At 37.2% G+C, this 18,745-nt stretch overlaps 1 protein-coding gene across 2 annotated transcripts in view; it reads right to left on the reverse strand.

The window, feature by feature from the left end:
* vps8 (VPS8 subunit of CORVET complex) overlaps positions 1 to 18,745 on the reverse strand; it is a 147,710-nt gene that overhangs the window by 69,334 nt on the left and 59,631 nt on the right. For both annotated transcript variants that reach the window (XM_079423477.1, XM_079423476.1), the window contains 8 exons: positions 8,263 to 8,485; positions 8,089 to 8,178; positions 5,000 to 5,051; positions 2,200 to 2,242; positions 2,047 to 2,119; positions 1,191 to 1,310; positions 985 to 1,056; positions 213 to 332 (listed from right to left, as the gene is read on the reverse strand). In XM_079423477.1, the coding sequence (XP_079279603.1) occupies positions 213 to 332; positions 985 to 1,056; positions 1,191 to 1,310; positions 2,047 to 2,119; positions 2,200 to 2,242; positions 5,000 to 5,051; positions 8,089 to 8,178; positions 8,263 to 8,485 (793 nt within the window). The remainder of the gene's footprint in view (positions 1 to 212; positions 333 to 984; positions 1,057 to 1,190; positions 1,311 to 2,046; positions 2,120 to 2,199; positions 2,243 to 4,999; positions 5,052 to 8,088; positions 8,179 to 8,262; positions 8,486 to 18,745) is intronic.

Here is an 18,745-nt window from a genome sequence, read left to right on the forward strand (position 1 = left end):
AACATGCAGAAAAACAAGCATAACGCTTCTAATGCGGGAGAGCTATTTTCACAGAAGCTATGCTAATTGTCTTTACCAGCACTAACCCCTTCTTAGAAATATTCTCTTGCTTTAATCATTATAGTGCGGATGAAAAAAATGACAGCATAGTGCAAATGGAAAAGGTGAGGGACTGACAAATGGACTGTGAAAGAAGCAGACAGTCACGTCACCTGGTCAAACAGCTTCCGGTTAACAAAGAGGGTATTATCAAGTTTGCCAAGTTGTCGTGCCAGGAAGGTGAAAAGACAGCCGACCTGAGATGGGGTGAAGTCAGAATTGTCCACCATAACCTGAAAAATGTGCACACACAGGGAATTTGTTAGTGTCTGTATATATACCCCATTTATTTAAGAGTAGCTAGACTCTTGTTTGTGACATTATCTTACCTCACAAACATTGAACCAGGCTTTCTAAGATCAAGGGATTTTGGAACTTTATGGAAAATTAATCTAAGCAGAACTTCTAAAAGACAGGTTTTATTTTTTGCATTTTAACATTTGTGATTGTTGAATTATGTGGAATGGGTTCAAATATGATAAAACATGTTTAACTTTCTGAATGATAAGCATTTTAGTTCTGCTGGATATTCGGTGGAGTTAAGTGGGATACCATGGGGGCCAAGGTAGTGCTCTCTATTTTTTATGAATGAGCAAATGATTACAGATGGAGAGAAAGGAAGAGTGTGCAGATGTTGATTTGAGTTGCTGAAGGCTCTTGAATGAGCTGTGATGAGGAGGGGGAGGAAGACAGCAGGACTGAGCCGGTTCTCCAGCAGATAAAATTATCCCATTCACATGATTTACATTCCAATGACAGAGTGAAGAATCATTTCAGATACAAATGCTTTTTACACAGATGGAGGGAAAGCTGGGTGAGCATTCGTATGTATGTGTGTGTATGAGATTTGTAGGCAAAAGACAGTGAGAAATATGTTTCTGTCACCTTCAGTAAAATATCCACAATCCTTTGCTGGTACTCCAGAGCCTGTTTGTCATTCTTGAAGTCCTCAAATGTCTGTGAGGCAAGGAGATATTAATATTCAGATCTGATTAATGGGCAGATGAACTACACTCTACACGTATAACACATTAGTAGAGCACTGATGATTTTAGTAATACATATTTATTTATGGATAAGCTGATGCACACCAGCGCCAGGACGTTGAGGAACTCTCGAGTGTCAAAGTGCAGAAGAGTTTGAATGTATGGATACACTTCCTCTTCCTGTGCAGCCTCCACCGAGTGCAGACGAATGAGAAACTCAAACACCTGGAACGCATTCAGAAATACAATATAAATTGCACAGCATTGCTTTTCAATAATTTTTTTTCTTTTTTAAGATTACCTTTGCTGTCATCTAACACTTACATAATGTTATTCTTTTAAAACACTAATAATTGATTAACTTTTATATATAGCATTCAAGTAAAAAAGCTATTGTAATATTTGAATTTATCATGAATTCCGCAGGTATTTGCTTGTGGGCCAATCCCTCTACACAATAACTAAATAAAAATTCAACCCATTATCATCGGAGTACAGTAGAAGGCTGACTAGTTGCCATGGTGACCAGGTGGTACACTTTCCTGCTAGTGTGTGTGTGTGTGTGTGTGTGTGTGAGAGAAAGAGAGAGAGAAGCACAGTCCAAAAGATTAGCCATTATCTCCCATTCACACACACATAAAGAGAGGTAATTGGGTTTCATTTGGAGGTGCTCATCTTGGCGACGCCAATGTTGTGTTTTACAGCAATGAGGTGGTTTTATTTCAGGAAGAATTTGGACATGCAGATGTGACATTGTGTGTGTGTCTCTGTGTGTGTGTGTGTGTGTGTCTGCATGGGAATGTGTGTCATTGCAATGAAGGATCAAAGAGGAACAGGAGTCTCTCTGTGCACATGTTCCTCTGAACATGACCCCTTAGGGCCCAAAAGATGATATGCCACTTGATGATACAATTTACTCCCTGCTGTAAAACATACATTACACACTGTTAAAAATACTTACCTGGTTTTTCACCTGAGGGACCAGATCTTCAGGAATGTCACCTAACGGATAGGCCCGTCCTGCCAAACAACAGCTGGCAGAGGAGAAGGAAACAGGTGTGTAATGACATGCAACTATGTATGAGTGCAGTACTTATGCAGAAAGTCACCTCACCTAATGTACACCAGTAGTTTATTTCCCATCACAACATGCTCATCTGAGGAAGGAAACGAATGGGAAAATGAGATTATGTGTACTTTAGCATTAGCTGATCAGATTTAAAGGGGTCATATAATGCTATATCCACTTTTACAAGTTGATTGTACTGAGATGTGTGTTGGCAGTGCCTGTTCACAATCATCCTATAAATGACAAAAATCCATCCAGTGTTTTTTTTTTTTAAATCTCCTAATATGTTTTCCCCTGTCTGAAATCGAGCTGTTCGTCTTGTGACGTCACAAGATCGGAGGCCCCTCCCACGATTGTTGATTGACAGGAGTGTTTCAACACAGACTCGCCCTGAGCGAGCTGTCATCATAGTCCGCCATTGTTTATACGCTGGAGCAGAATGGCGATCGTGGTGTTCTGTTCTTGGGTGTAATAATGAACACAGCAGTCGTTTTGATGTTCCTAAATCAGAACCGCTGAAGACACTGTGGCTGAGTTTTGTTTTCGAAGGGAATAGTCCCCCAGATCAACCTCAATTCTTTCATGTTTGCGCGAATCATTTCTCACCAGACTGCTTTATAAACGAGGGTCAGTTTAAAGCTAGTTTTGACAAGAAGCTGCTCCTGAAAAAAAGGATCGGTACCAACTATTCGTGTTCCTGCTGCACCTCCAGAAGAAGTGAGTGTAACGTTTTATTAACCTTTATATCAATCTTTGCTAATCGCTTGCATGTTTCACCATGAATGTGGCTAAAGTTTACACTAACTTTCATTACGTGAAATCAAGTGTTCATTACGGCATGTTTTCTATGTATGACGTTCTCAATATAATTCATAATTCCACGTTTGTAATGAACAACGCGTTATTCTTATTGTGTTATTATAAACTGTGTACGCTGTGGTAAAGTTAACGTGGTAACAGTACATTAAGCTTACTTTTGTAGATGGTTTATAACGGTGTCCGTTACTGATTAATAAGTAATAAAAAAAAAAAACGTGTTGTAACAGATATAACTGCATGAAGATGAACAGTAACTTTAACACCCGCTGCCATTCTTCCGCCAAAAGATACCCTCAACTGTTGTCAAGGAAACACTCCATGTGTGTTGTGTCACGCCCCACAGAGCAGAGGGGGCGGGGTGAGCAGAGCTCATTAACATTTAAAGGCACATGCACTGAAATGGCGTGCTGAACAGAGAGCTGTTTTTGACCAGGTAAAATTAGTGTTTTCTTACAATACTAACGATATTTTTTAATTAAAGTATATTACAAACTTTTCATTTAGACCCTAAAGAATCATATTAACTTGTACAAAAATGGCATTATATGACCTTTAAGGAATGAAAACCATTCTACTTCAGCAGTCAAAAATCTGTGGTATTTACACTGTTTTCATCTATTAATTATCTATAAATCATAAAGCAGGTTATGTACATTTTGAACATAGCACGTGAAACTGGGGCTGGCATTTTTTTCTTTTCATTCTTTGCTAAGTATCTCTTGTGCAACATGTGAAGTCTGAAAATGTGTACAAGAAATTTAAGTTATTGGGTAAATATAAAAAATAAAAAAATGCTCATCTCATATTCATCATCTAGGATTTCTAGCACAGTTTGGTTAAAAATTGAAGTTACGATTTTTTTTAAATAAAAATTGTGATTGTGATATAAAATGCAATTTTAAAATAATCCAGGTTTGCTGTGTTTGTAGGGCTTAATTTGGTCAACATTTTGTGATTATATATGAATATAGCTATTCATTACATTACATTTTATTACATTATATTACTGTGGTGAGTGGGGCGGGGCCGAGAGCCGTGGGAACGGAGCGAGGCCGGTGGAGTTAATGATAATGAGCGACACCTGCACCACTCACCGGTCTCGAGTCCCACGGAGGAGCTCCGGAAGGATAAAAGGAGGAGTGACGACAGTGGAAGACGAGAGAGGACCAGGCCTGGATTTTAGTTTGTACTTTTACGTTTGTTTATTTTGATTATTAAATTCTTAAATGTTTGCCGGTTCCCGCCTCCTTCTTCCCGACCTACGAACGTTGTTACAATTACATTTATTTATTTACTTATAAATACAAATGCAAACTAAAATTTCACTATAAATTTATCCATTAGGGCAGTCGTGGCCTAATAAATAGAGGGTCGGACTTGTAACCCAAAGGTCGTGGGTTCGAGTCTCAAGTCCGGCAGGGATTGTAGGTGGGGGGAGTGAATAACCAACACGCTCTCCACCCTCAATACCACGACTGAGGTGAGACTCTTGAGCAAGGCATTGAACCCCCAACTGCTCCCTGGGCACCGCAGCATTGGCTGCCCACTGCTCCGGGTGTATGTTCACTACTGTGTACACTTGGATGGGTTAAATGCAGAACACAAATTCCGAATATGGGTCACCATACTTGGCCATACACCACTTCCCTTCCCTTTCCTATAAAATAGCCAAGCTTGAGTATTCAAGAAAAATATTATAATAGTTTAATTTTACATTACAACTGTAAAATTGTAATACTAATAATTAAAGCCATCTAAATTTCTTCATTTTCAAATGTTAACCACTGAACTTTTATTTTGAAGGAAAACCGCAGGGAGCCCTTAAAGCTTCTCTTTACACAATTTTTTGATTAAAGTCATATCACAATTCCTGATTTATTTCAATTAAACATGCAGTCTTACAATTTTTAATGCACAATAAAAAAACTGACATTTTCTGGGATAGCTTTTGCCAGCTCCTCTAGTTTAGCAGAGAATCTTGATGTATGTGGGATGTGTTTTTATATTTGTTGGTTCTCTTTTCTACCTGTGAGAGGCTTTCCTTCACGGAGAGGAGGACCAATCGCCTGAAAGAGTTTCTGAAAAACCAGGAAACAGAAGCAGTTCATTTTTATTATTTGTTACAAGTGAACATGAACATTACTAACAGAACTAATTTAAAATAATAAATAATTTGAACACTTCATCTTGGCTTCATAACTACTTAGCTATTTTCTAACAACCAGCAAATAAATAAATGTAAGCTATTAAGGAAAGTCACTTCAGAGACAGCAAGACATGACAATTTAACTTTTTATTTTTTTCCTCTGGAAGATTGTTCATGATACGACCAGAAAAATACAGTAAATATGATCTCTTTTGATTTCATCTTGACTTTTAACTCTTAAGACAATCTCATTTTTATTTTCAGCAAACACACATATGTATACAGCATGTTGAGAGAGTTTCTCATATTGTGCTAAAGATGTACTATATCCAGCACTGTAGTCTACTCTCCCTCCAGACTCACAGCAGCACCTGCAAGACATGGCCACATAATCCAGCACAACACACACTACAGCAAAGTGTGTATGTGTGTGACATTTTGGCCATGAAACAAATGAATCCCTTTCTCAGTCGCCTTTCATCTGGGGTTCAGAAGATTCCCCTGACAACAAGGCTTTCATCTTTTTTCTATCTTAATAGTGAGAAACACACTAAAAATACCACACTTTATGGGGAAAAACACACGTGTGGATCAATAATGTGCACACACACCCTTGATGTGTCCCCAAAGGCTTACCAGGTTCAATTGAGTGGTTTCTGCTTTGTGCGGAAATTATACCATCAGTGCATGAATGAAAAAAAATTAAAAATTAAAAGCTGGAATGTGTGACTTTTGCCCAGCTTTTGACCCAATTTACAGTCTAGAAAAGTCGACGCTAGTTGTAAGAGCCAGTCTTCAGATTTTGGCCAGTTGGGGTTATAGTGTATGATGGGCACAGATATTTTAGCTTCAGTCCATGATTCCATCCAGGAATATAAATAGAAATAAATATTCCATCCATGAAAATAAATAATATTTTCAGCTAATTTTAGAAGATATATCATAGCGACATATGATAATGTACGATGTGCTTTACACACAGGGTCAGTTCAAATATGATAAACAGAAGCTAAAACATGTTTGTTTGACACACAAGAAACAGTGAGACCTCTTCTCATGTGTTACGCAAGCATGTTTGAGCTTTGTGTTTGAGGTTTGTTCTCATGCATCAAGCTTCTGTTGACCATAGTGGATGTGCTCAGTTTATGCGCGTTGATCATGTTTATATGTAAAATACAAGATTAACCCTCTGGTATTGTTCATTTGGGAGTAACACTTGTGTTGTTTGCGGTCAAAACTGACAGAACATCCGAAATGTACCTTTTTTTTTCCAGTAAAATAAATGTAATATATTTTTGTTCCAATTCCATGGTTTAGCCACTAGATTCCCATATAGCTCTTATAAAAGGCTTATAAATTCTCTAGTTGTTTTAAGGCATAAAGACTTATTTTTATTAAGTTGTGGATCTGGATATATATTTAGACATTCTCAAAGACAACTTTTTGTAAAAGTTTAGATTTTTTTGTTTGACAGTCAAACCTGAACACAGAAAAAGGCATTTTGTTACATATAACATCAAAATTCAACAAAAATGAACAGGAATGCTTTGTCAGAGATTAATCAATCCGATTTCAACCTCTTATTTGAGCCTTCTGGCTCACTTTTGCCATATTGTTACAGCCACACCAGTTCATTTGTGTGTATAATAGCGTGTGTGTTTAAGTGAGTGTGTGTTTGAGTGTGTCTGTTTTGTACTCTTGATGTTTTAGTGTGTAACCCCTTCTTTGGTGTCTGTGTTTTGACTGCATTTTTGGCCAAATTATTGATTTTATTTCATGCATTTGCAGAAACATGCTTTGTGTTACAATCACACTAGTTCATATAATGTGTGCCTGATTGTGTGTGGGGATTTTTAGAGTGTCACCTCTTTATTGCTGTGCACTCTTTTTCTGCATCGTGAATGATTTGTAGATTTTAAGTATTTTCGGAATTTTCCGTATTTCCTGTGACTGTCATAAAAGTAACCATTTTGGTACCATTCCAATGAAAAAATTTTTTTTTTCTCTTTCATAAAAATTAAAAAAAAAAATTTAAAGAGATTTTAGATTTAGATTTTTAAACATTTTTTAAAAATTTAAAAAAAAAATTAAAAAAGAGATTTTAGATTTAGATTTTTAAAAATAAAAATTTCCAGACTAAAATGACCGAACAACACCAGAGAGTTAAAAGCTTACACCAAAACTTTTGGTATTTTGGAGTTTCTTAGAATTTCTTATTTTTGGAAAGTTCAAGAAGAGACAGTAAAAGAAATCTATATGAATCTACTGAAGTCAACTGAAGAGACATGATCGCTTTACAGGATGAACAGATTTAATTTAATGGAAGGACAGAACGCTCTCAGGGTTTGGAACGACATTAGAGTGAGTAACTAATGCAATCATGATTTCCCTCTCAGCAATAGTCCACCCAAACATGAAAATTTTGTCATCATTTACTCATCCTCATGTCTTTCCAAACCTACATAAGTTTCTTTCTTATGTTGAACATAAAAGAAGATATTCTGAAGAATTTTTGAGGAACCAAACAGTTCTTGTTTGGTTCCTCAAAACTACACTGACTTCAATAGAATGGAAAGAAATAGTAATCAAACAGTTGGTGGTCCAGGGTGAGTAAATGATGACATTTTTTTAATTTTGGGTGAACTATCCCTTTAACAGACCTTAAGTCACTCACTTCCAACTCATGCTGTAGTCTGTACAGTCCAGACTGAACACGTCTACCCATCAAGACCAGATTTGAATGTGCTTGGCTCGTTTTTTTCTCATCATGCATCTTCTAGTAAGTTTCTATGAGTCTGTTAAGTTCCGAATGACTGGAAGTCTGGTATTGTGTGATCTTCAGTCGTTTAGTGTATGATGCCCAGATCATCTCTGTAACCATTCACAAAGTCGGCAAGTGTATGAAGCAAGCTTAGTGTTTTAAAATCTTAACACAATAACACAAACATTGATTGAGCACACTATCATACCTCCATGGGGCTGATGTAGTCGTTCATGCCACTGTTGAAGACGTAGATCATGGCATCATACAGCTGGTTATCCCAGCACATCTGCACCACCTACAGACACCCAGTAGACATATGCTGACTTAAGCAATACAGATGATGTAGAGCTGCTGCTATGAAGCGTTTGCTCATACACACCTGTTGTATGTCCAGATTGGTGATGTCCATATGGACCAGGCATCCCTCCACACTATCCATCATGCCGTTCTCCTGGAAGTAGCTGAGGAGGTCTCTCATGACAGGTGCAGTCAGACAACCAATCCTCTCGCTCAGAATGTAAGGCTCCAAACTCTCCAGAAATACACCCCTGGCCACTGAGTTCTCCACCAGCCGAGGGTAGATCTGGTTAAACAGTAGGTCCCTGAGCAGAAGAGAGATTGTTTTAAAAAAGAGATGGGTTATCACATTTACCATTGCCCATCAAATCCAGTAATTTCAATATGAACCCACATGAATAAGTTTATTCAGTTTGAACATTTTTCCTATGTATATTTTCCATTGGGTTCTTTGGGATTGATTTGTTAGATTGACATTTATTGCACTGACCAACAAAATCTGCTTGGTTGTCCTCTACGTGGTTTATATTTTTATTTTTTTATTTGCCTTCAAAAAGTTGCACTGACTTGACCACACCTGTAGTGTTTCAAATTAGTTATTTTTATCCAAGTATTGTTTATTGCTGCTGTGCTTAGAAATTTGTATACCCTATTACAGTAGTCCCTTTAGAGATACTGCTCTCATACAAATGCTCCTATAGTGCTCCATCATTCGTTCAGTGTAGTCTGTGAAGCAGTCAAGACTTGTTGCATTAAAGTCGCATTACTTTCTAACTTTTACACATAAGGATATAACTATAAAAATGTTGGTCATGTGCTGGGGAAAACATGTCTCAAATACTTGAAAAACACACATCTATTAAATCAGCTGACAGTAAACCATGCTAAACTATATGCTTATAAGTATGTTATAAGCTCTTAATATAAAGCACTCTCATGTTTAGGACAGTTTAGGTCATGTACTTTTCCCACAGCAGCTCACTATGTGTTCTCTGCATTTTTTCAAGAGCTTTTTTGTCCATATGTGTAGTGAGTGGGGCGGGGCCGAGAGCCGTGGGAACGGAGCGAGGCCAGTGGAGTTAATGATAATGAGCGACGCACGCCTGCACCACTCACCGGTCTCGAGTCCCACGGAGGAGCTCCGGAAGGATAAAAGGAGGAGTGACGACAGTGGAAGACGAGAGAGGACCAGGTCTGGACTTTATTTTGTGTTTTGTGTGCGGCAGTCGTCCGTGAGGGGCTGCCGCTTTACTTTTGTGTTTGTTTATTTTTATTAAAGTCTGTAAATGTTTGCCGGTTCCCGCCTCCTCCTTCCTGTTCTACGAACTTTGTTACAATATGTTTTATTCATTGTCCAATATTTTCATTACCAATTTTTATTGATTAGTTGTTGCAGCCCTAATTTATATACTTCTATACATTTGAAATTTTGTTGTAAACTTCAACTATTTTAACATTTTATGAATTCATGAGCACTTTAATTCAATAATAATTATTTGATTAATAAAGATATTTTATATTGTACCATCACTTTTTCACAGTGGGATCATTAGTTCATTCACTTCAAAAGATTGAATTGAATAATTGTCCTCAGATTTTCAAAGATTTTTGCTTGGAATTAAAGGTTGCAGTGCTGTGATTCATCGCTGAGCTCATTAATTTGGTTCATGTCTTAAAACTCTTGAAATGCCTACTGACAAAGTGAATGGGAAAAATACTTTCATAACCAATGCCAATGAGGCAGTGGGTGGGTATTTTTGTAATCAATGTAAAAACAATGGGTCTGTCCAAATACCCACACTTGCGGTTTTGCCCACTTGAGAGCATGTGCACACAACCGGTGTAAAAAACAAGTGTGTAAAAACATTTATTAGTGAGATGGAAAGTTTTGAGGCAGGGACAGCATACACCTTGATGTAAAATAATGGGAAAAATATCACAGTTTAAATAAAATAAAAATCAGTAAATACTGTGGAACCAAATAGGCTAAATGAGAAACGAATGTTTAAAAAAACAAATAAATAAATAGACCTTCCAATATCACCTACCTTAGATAAATGGCAGGTCAACAGGCTTTTCAAAATCCAAAAATATTTTTAAAACAGGCGCTTTTACATTTCGTTTTGAAACTCTTCTGCCATCGTCTTGTCTTTTTCACCTCACTCTTGTCAGTCAGCTGGACTCACTCTCTCAGGTGATAAATGAAATCTGATCTGTGATGCGCGACTGTCGTTCGTTTGGTGTGCTGCATTGAGCAGCCGCGTTCAGTTTTAATTGTAGTGTCTGTTCTCTAACTGAACTAAATTATTTTTATTAAAATGACAGTGAGGGACGGTGCTGCGACTTAACCTTGGTATGAGGATGCACTTTATTTTTGTTGAGCATGCACTTTTGTTTTTCATTTTTTTCGAGGCTGACAAATGTCAATGCATTTTTTTTTAGAATGTATTTGAAAACACGTGACTTAAAGACTATATAACTTTCTCATCCTCGTACACTAAAAACGTTGAATAGATGCATTTCTTTATGCATGAAATATTTGAATATAAATTTGCTGTTAATGAGCTGTTAATTGCAGATAAACCATAGTTCTGTCATAATTCTGTTAAACCATTTCTGTTACAAAGTATTGTGGTGCCTTACACAAAAAATAAAAAACATTTGAAGAGTCAGGACTGATGTTTGCTATAGTTAGGCCAGAGCTACTAAAATATCACTTTAATCAGTGAATCTTAAGATTTTGTATTCTCCTGGGTGCACAAACTGCAGATTATATGAAAATTATAATATAAAAATATGAACTTATAGGTAGAGCCCAGCATTTCGGCCCTGGCCCGACGGGCCCCGACTTTTTTACGCCTCTAGGGCCGGGCTTCGGGCCAATTTCCACGTCATAGTTCAGACGCGGGCCGGGCCTCGGGCCTGTTTTGGGTTTCTCCTTATTTTTATATTGTAGACGTCTATCGATTAGTGATGAAAAAAAATGCCGCGCTGGTGGAAACAACACGAGACCGTGCCGCGACTGAGAGCAGCTCAATGGTGTTTAGTGTCCCGCAGCAACAGCAGCGTGCGCAAGTGACTTCAGCGCAGCTGAATAGTTCTGCGTTCAAATGCACGCAATAGGCTAAAAGCTTGCTGAAAAACCCCATGAATGTGTCTGCGGGAAATAGTAAGGAGATATTTGAATTATTTACTAAAACTAATGTTTTCTGAGTCTGTGTCGCAAGGATGAAGTTGCTGATTCTGACTCGCCGTCTCCTCATTAGACGCGCCTTTAGAGAGAAATGCATCTTTATTGATTATGATTAAGATTATAATAAAAGAGTTTTTGTTTTCGATTTTTTTATTTTCGTTAAGTGATCATTTAAAGCTTTCTATAATGCATTTATCATGTCTGTGAGGCATGTATTCGCTCAGCTTCGGTTAATTTTTTTGAAGCGCTCCGGTTCAAGACGGCAGAAAGCACATCATGTTTGTTTTCTTTGTTTTTATAAAAGAACTACCTTTTGTTGGTATTGTGAGTGCACACAAATACAAGTAGACCCTTTACAGGTCCGAATGATGTATTACTCTTACCTTTATCAAAAAAAAAACATTTTTAAATGAGGGCGTAGGCTATTTTAATTTGTTTCCACTGAAAATAAATCCAAGTGTTTGCTCTGGTGCCTCCATGTCCTGCAGAGCGCGCTTTAGCTTCCACTCTCCGCACAAACTTAGATATAGGCTAGCGCACATTATTATTATAGCGCAGGTTTAACGTTTAAACATTGTTATATACTTGAACTGTTTTAGTATATCTATAGATTTTATTTTAGGCAAGTCGTGATGATATGAGAAGGCTAAATTTATCAAACATAGGCTATGATCAGCTCATGCCGCTGGCTGCTTGGTCGTTACTTAAAAAAAAAAAATGTATAGGCTATTTAAAGAACAAAAACGTTCTTCTAAATTAACTTAATAAAAAACAAAACGAAATATAATAATTTTGCCATGACACACTACTGTTTCGGCTATTAAAATAGTTCAGTTTTGTATAAACTGTTTTAGGAGGAGGGGGAAAAAAAGACTGGCTCGGGTCGGACTCGGGCCAGTAATTCTGATAAGCTGTCGGACGTGGGCCGGGCTAGGGCCTAAATTTTAGGCCCGTGCAGGGCTCTACTTATCGGTATCGGCATCGGCCATGAGAAGGACTTAATTATCGGTTATCGGTTATAATTTTTCATGCCGTGCATCCCTATTAATAATAATAAATAATAGTAATAAAACAAAGTGTTGCACATTTTATTGGTGTAAATATGAGTATGTGTGTTTTGTACATGTCCAACTGCTTCTGATCACTTCATTAGAAGCACCACAAATTAAATTGTTTATTAAACTGAAGTTTATTTTAAAATGTAAAGTATTGAAAATCAAAATAAAGCTCTGTAAACACACTTGTAAACAAGTCAGGCAACGAAAAATTCTAGACACACTTGTGGTCTTCATGCCCACTTGAACTCTTGGGCCAAACACAGGAAATACATCATGTAAGTGCAAAGACTGCAATTTTGGACAAGCCCATTAAGTACAAAACACAAAAGAAGGCACATGACCTAAACATTTGTAATACAAAAGAAATGTGAAAATCATAATAGGTTTTCATCAACCTTAATCTTCTTGCACTACACATATATCTGCACAGTTTTGTTTTACTTAACTGGTTTGCACTCTATCTATTCTGCCATGTGCCTTATGCCACTTTATCTCTTTTTTTTTATTTTTCTATAATGTCCTCAGATTGATAAGCTCTTTTTGCACTACAAATATATCTGCACAGTTTTGTTTTCATTTAACTGGTTTGCACTCTATCTATTCTGCCATGCGCCTTATGCCACTTTATCTATTTCTTTATTTTTCTACAATGTCCTCATTTGTATAGCTGTATAGTTGTATGTACATATGTTTAAACTGTATTATCTGTATTTGAACGCGTTTAATGTTAACTGTATGCACCAAGGGTCTGAGAGTAACGCAATTTCAATTCTCTATTTATGCGCCGTACATGTGGAAGAATTGACAAAAAAGCAGACTTGACTTCACTTGAACCTTCATTCTACAAATGTCAGCAAAAATTCCACTCTCAAAAATCAACCACAAATTATCTGTTTATATAGATCATTTTAAAGTCAAGTGTTATGCATAAAGCACTTGGCAGTTAGTCTCTCTAGTGCAGAGGTCTGTCACATGCTATTGGCGAGCTCCCTGATCAAAGTACAAACACCGAACAAAGAAGTCTTAAAATGCACATACAAACTATACACATCCTTCAATATAATGCATTAGTGACAGATTTGAAAACTGACATATAAAATCTCTTAGTATTCTCCATCTGTATATCACTGAATTATGAAATAAAACAATTAATATCTGATTCAAAAACAGCAAATATCACACAACATTAAAATTCAAAGTCTGTATCAACTGCATTATTTTAAAAGCTGCAAGCAAATACCAAACACAAAAAAACATCACTGCTGATTAACTGGATGTGCATTTAAAAACAAACCTACTGTGATAAGAGCTTATCAGTTACTGATGCGACAGTGTCACAAGCACCTGAAGTGTGAGAGAGGAACAGAACTCTACCAGAAAACAGGAAGTGATGACAAGGATTAAAGTCTCTGTGAAGACAGCATGATAGCAACTCCAGGCAGTGGGACTGTAAAGCTTGAGTACAAAGGCTGTGAATATTTACAGCTGCATCTCAAAAATTTGAATATCATGAAAAAGTAATTTTTTTGTAACATTTAAAAAAAGTGAAACGTTCATATATTCTAGATTCATTACATGTAAAGTAAAACATTTCAAAAGTTTTGTTTTGTTTTGTTTTAATTTTGATGATTACAGCTTACAGCTCATGAAAGTCAAAAATCCAGTCTCTCAAAACATTAGAATATTTCCCAAGATCAATCAAAAACAGGATTTGCAAAACACAAAAGTTCTTTGAAGTATGTTGATTTATGCACTCAATACTTGGTCAGGGCTCCTTTAGCACAAATGCAGCATCAGTGAGGAATGGCATGGAAGCGATCAGCTTGTGGCTCTGCTGAGGCACTATTGAGCCTTCAGCTCGTCCGTATTGTTGGATCGACTGTTTCTCATCTTTCTCTTGAAAATATCCCATAGATTCCATTTGGGTTCAGGTCAGGCATGTTGGCCGGCCAATCAAGCAGAATAATATCATGGTCAGCACACCACTTGGAAGTGGTTTTGGATTGTAAAATATTTTTACTAATTAAAATAACTGGTTTCTGTTTGAATATATTTTAAAATGTAATTTATTTCTGTGATCGAAGCTGAATTTTTAGCATCATTACTCCAGTCTTCAGTGTCATATGATCCTTCAGAAATCATTCTAATATGCTGATATATATGTTTATATACATAAACATAATAAATAAACACATTGACTCTATTGTGAAAAAGGCCCAGCAGAGGCTGTATTTCCTCCGCCAGCTAAGGAAGTTCAACCTGGCACAGGAGCTGCTGAAACAGTTCTACTCAGCCATCATCGAGTCTGTCCTGTGTTCATCTATAACTGTTTGGTTTGGCTCAGCTACCAAAACAGACATCAAAAGACTACAACGGACAGTCAGGACTGCTGAGAGGATTATCGGTGCCCCTCTACCTAACCTCCAAGATCTTTATATCTCCAGAGTGAGGAAAAGGGCTAAGAAAGTCACTCTGGAACCCTCACACCCAGCTCACTCTCTCTTTGAACCCTCTGGCCAGTGCTACAGATCACTGAGCACCAAAACAGCCAGACACAAGAACAGTTTTCCCCCCAGGCCATATCCCACCTGAGCAACACATATCACACCCCAGTACTGTACATCTGTAAATAACTCATCAAACCATCATCTGTACATAGGACACATGCACAGTATGGACATTTTTATTTTCTGTATATTTTTATTTTTATTACTATTGTTATTTATAATTTATTGTCTATACTCTTCATTATTAGTGTTTTTATTACCTTAATTATATGTTGTCTGCAATATGTTTGTACTTTCTGTACTGGAAGCTCCTAACACCAAGACAAATTCCTTGTGTGTGTAAACACACTTGCCAATAAAGCTCTTTCTGATTCTGATTTGCTGTTCAAGAAACATCTATTATTATTATTATCAATATTTAAAACGTACATTAGAACATTTCAAAATGTTACTGTTTTTGCCGTACGTACTTTGGATCAAATAAATGCAGGCTTGGTAAGCAGAAGAGACTTCTTTAAAAAACATAAAAAAATCTTACTGTTCAAAATATTTTGACTGGTAGTGTATGTGTACATATATATACATATATATATATACACATATATACATATATATATATATATATATATATATATATATATATATATATATATATATATATATATATATATATATATATATATATATATATATATATATATATATATATATATATAGTCATGGCCAAAAATATCAGCACCCTTGGTAAATATGATCAAAGGCGGCTGTGAAAATTAATCTGCATTGTTAATCCTTTTGATCTTTTATTTAAAAAAATTCACAAAAATCCAAACTTTCATTGGATAATAAGAATTTAAAATGAGAGGAAATATCATTATGAAATAAATGTTTTTTCTCATATATACGTTGGACACTATTATTGGCACCCCTAGAAATTCTTATGAGTAAAATATCTCTGAAGTATTTTCCCATTCATATTCACAATTATGAACATGAAATTATCCAGCCATGGCTTCCTGTTTCACAGAAATATAAATAGGAGGGAAAACAAAGCCTAAATTCCCTTAATCATCCATCACAATGAGAAAAACTATGGTCAGATGAAACAAAAAAATTAGCTTTTTAGCAGCAAACACTCAAGATGGGTTTGGTGCACACAGGGATAAAAATTACCCCATGTGTACAATTAAATATACTGCTGTATTTTTTATGTTGTGGACCTATATTTTTGCTGGAGGTCCTGGACATCTTGTTTAGACACATGGCATCATGGATTCAATCAAATACCAACAGATAAAAAAAATGTGACTGACTCTGTTAGAAATCTTATAATGGGCCATGTTTGGATCTTCCAACCGTACAATAATCCAAACACAAACCTGAAAACAACACAAAGATTTATTTTAAATAAAAGATCAAAAGGATTAACAACTCAGATTAATTTTCACAGCCTTTGATCATATTTACCATGATATGGTATTGCCGATATTTTTGGCCATGACTGTATGTATGTATATGTATATATATATATATATATATATATATATATATATATATATATATATATATATATATATATATATATATATATATATATATATATATATATATATATATATATATATAAAATAGATAATAACAGATGTTTCTTGATCAACAAATCAGCATATCAGAATGACACACAAAGGCATTCAATAGTTGAGAATCAGGAAGATTTTCAATGTTTTTTAAAGAAGTCTCTTCTGCTCATCAAGGCTACATTTATTTGATCAAAAATACATTAAATAAAACATGATATTGTGAAACATTTCAATTTCAAATAATGGTTTTCTATTTTAATATACATTGAAATATTTGTTGAATTTTATTCTGTGGTGGCTGTATTTTTAAAAGCCATTATTTTGAACATTAAATAGGCCTAAATTGCAAATTATAAGACTTGTTTTTGTTCATAATTTATTAAAAACAAATTATAGAGCATGATCAATCAAACAATTAATAAATTAAACATAAAAATGGTCACAAATCTATTATACAAAATATATATAAAAGAATAACATTTAGCTTTGGCTTAATTTAAATCACAACATAACTCAAATATTTGTAAATTTAAATATTTAGCACAAACAGACAAACAAAGTGTTCTGAGAAACTTGATGGCAGAAAAGTAAAACAATAGCTTTTTGACATTTTTAGATGTCAAAATAGGAAACAATTCACACTTACAGACTGTGAAGCCACGCTCAATCAATTTTTCTGACAAGTGCTCTGACAGCTTCTCTTGTATTGTAGCTATGGTAACGCAGACTCTTGATGTTGCTCTTCGCAGGCACAGAACCTGTTTAGAACTAGGGTAGCCATGTTCAATGAGGTAAAATAAGGTATAGAATTCCCACTTCCCCAACACTTTCCATTCTGAGCCACAGGCTCCATCATTACGAAAAAAAAACATTCAACGGGACAAATTGTTCTGTTTTGAACTGATACAACATCATTTCCCCTTCAGGAAATCGAGCTGCGTTAGATACGCTTCGGGAATGCCTTCAGCGTGACCGTGCTCTGAATTATCTGTACAATCAGTCCAATGGAAGGGCGAGGCGTCACGGGCAGGTGACGTCACGACCAGGAAGCTATAAAGGCACATGAGGTGGAGCCGGCTTCAGCTTTCTGTCATTCAGCAAGCGCTCTGTGTGTCTGTCAGTCCGATTTTTCATTTGTGAGTCTTATTTGGTGTTGTGTGTCAAAATAAAGCACTATGTCCAAGGCCACAAGTAAAGTTAAGTATAAGGGCGATCTCGGATCACGCTTTAAGCTGTGTGTTCCTCCCTGCTCTCGTTACATCACGAGCGGGGATACACACAGTTTGTGCGTAGTCTGCCTGGGTGCGAGGCATGCGGAGTCGGCTCTCGAGGGAGTGAGCGGCTTCCGCTACGCACGCTTCGCTCCGGAGGGCTCTCTTTGAGAAGGGAGCATACTAAATTATATAGACGATTGGTTGATTCTAGCTCAATCAGAGCAGACGGCGGCTCGACATCGAGATGTCATTCTCGCCCACATGAAAGACCTGAGTTAAGACTAAACACCAAGAAAAGTGTGCTTTCTCCATTACAGAGGACCACTTATCTGGGTGTGGTGTGGGATTCGACCACGATGCAGGCACGTTTGTCCCCTGCTCGTATCGAGTCGATCCTCACAGCAGTCAAGAGAGTGAAAGAGGGGCAGAGGCCCGGGGAATGGATGCTTCACCCCGAGGTGGTGAAGCAGATATGGAGAGTTTTTGGCCAGGCTCAGGTGGACCTGTTTGTGACTATGTCCCCTCTGGTTCTCTCTGATTCCTCCAGCTCCTCTGGGACTGGATGCTATGGTGCAGACTTGGCCCAGGCTTCGTCTGTACGCTTTCCCCCTATCGTTCTGCTCCCGGGAGTTCTGGCGAGAGTGCGCCGGGACGAGGTCAGTCTACTACTGGTAGCGACGTTCTGGCCGGGCCGATTATGGTTCTCGGACCTGATTTCTCTCCTCGACGGCCGTCAGGAGAGATCTCCTCTCACAGGCGGGGGGCACTATCGTCCACCCTCGCCCGGAGCTGTGGAAGCTGTGGGTGTGGCCCCTGAGGGGGCACAGCTCATAGCCTCCAGTCTCTCAACCGAGGTTGTTGAGACCATCCTCCAATCCAGAGCTCCCTCTACGAGGAAACTGTACGCCCTGAAGTGGAGGCTCTTCACTTCATGGTGCGGAGACCGCCAACTCGACCCAGTATTGGTACAGTTCTGGAGTTTCTGCAGGCACGTTTCTCCGCAGGGTTAACCC

Source organism: Barbus barbus, assembly GCF_936440315.1.
Source record: "Barbus barbus genome assembly, chromosome: 8".
Lineage (NCBI taxonomy): Eukaryota > Metazoa > Chordata > Actinopteri > Cypriniformes > Cyprinidae > Barbus > Barbus barbus.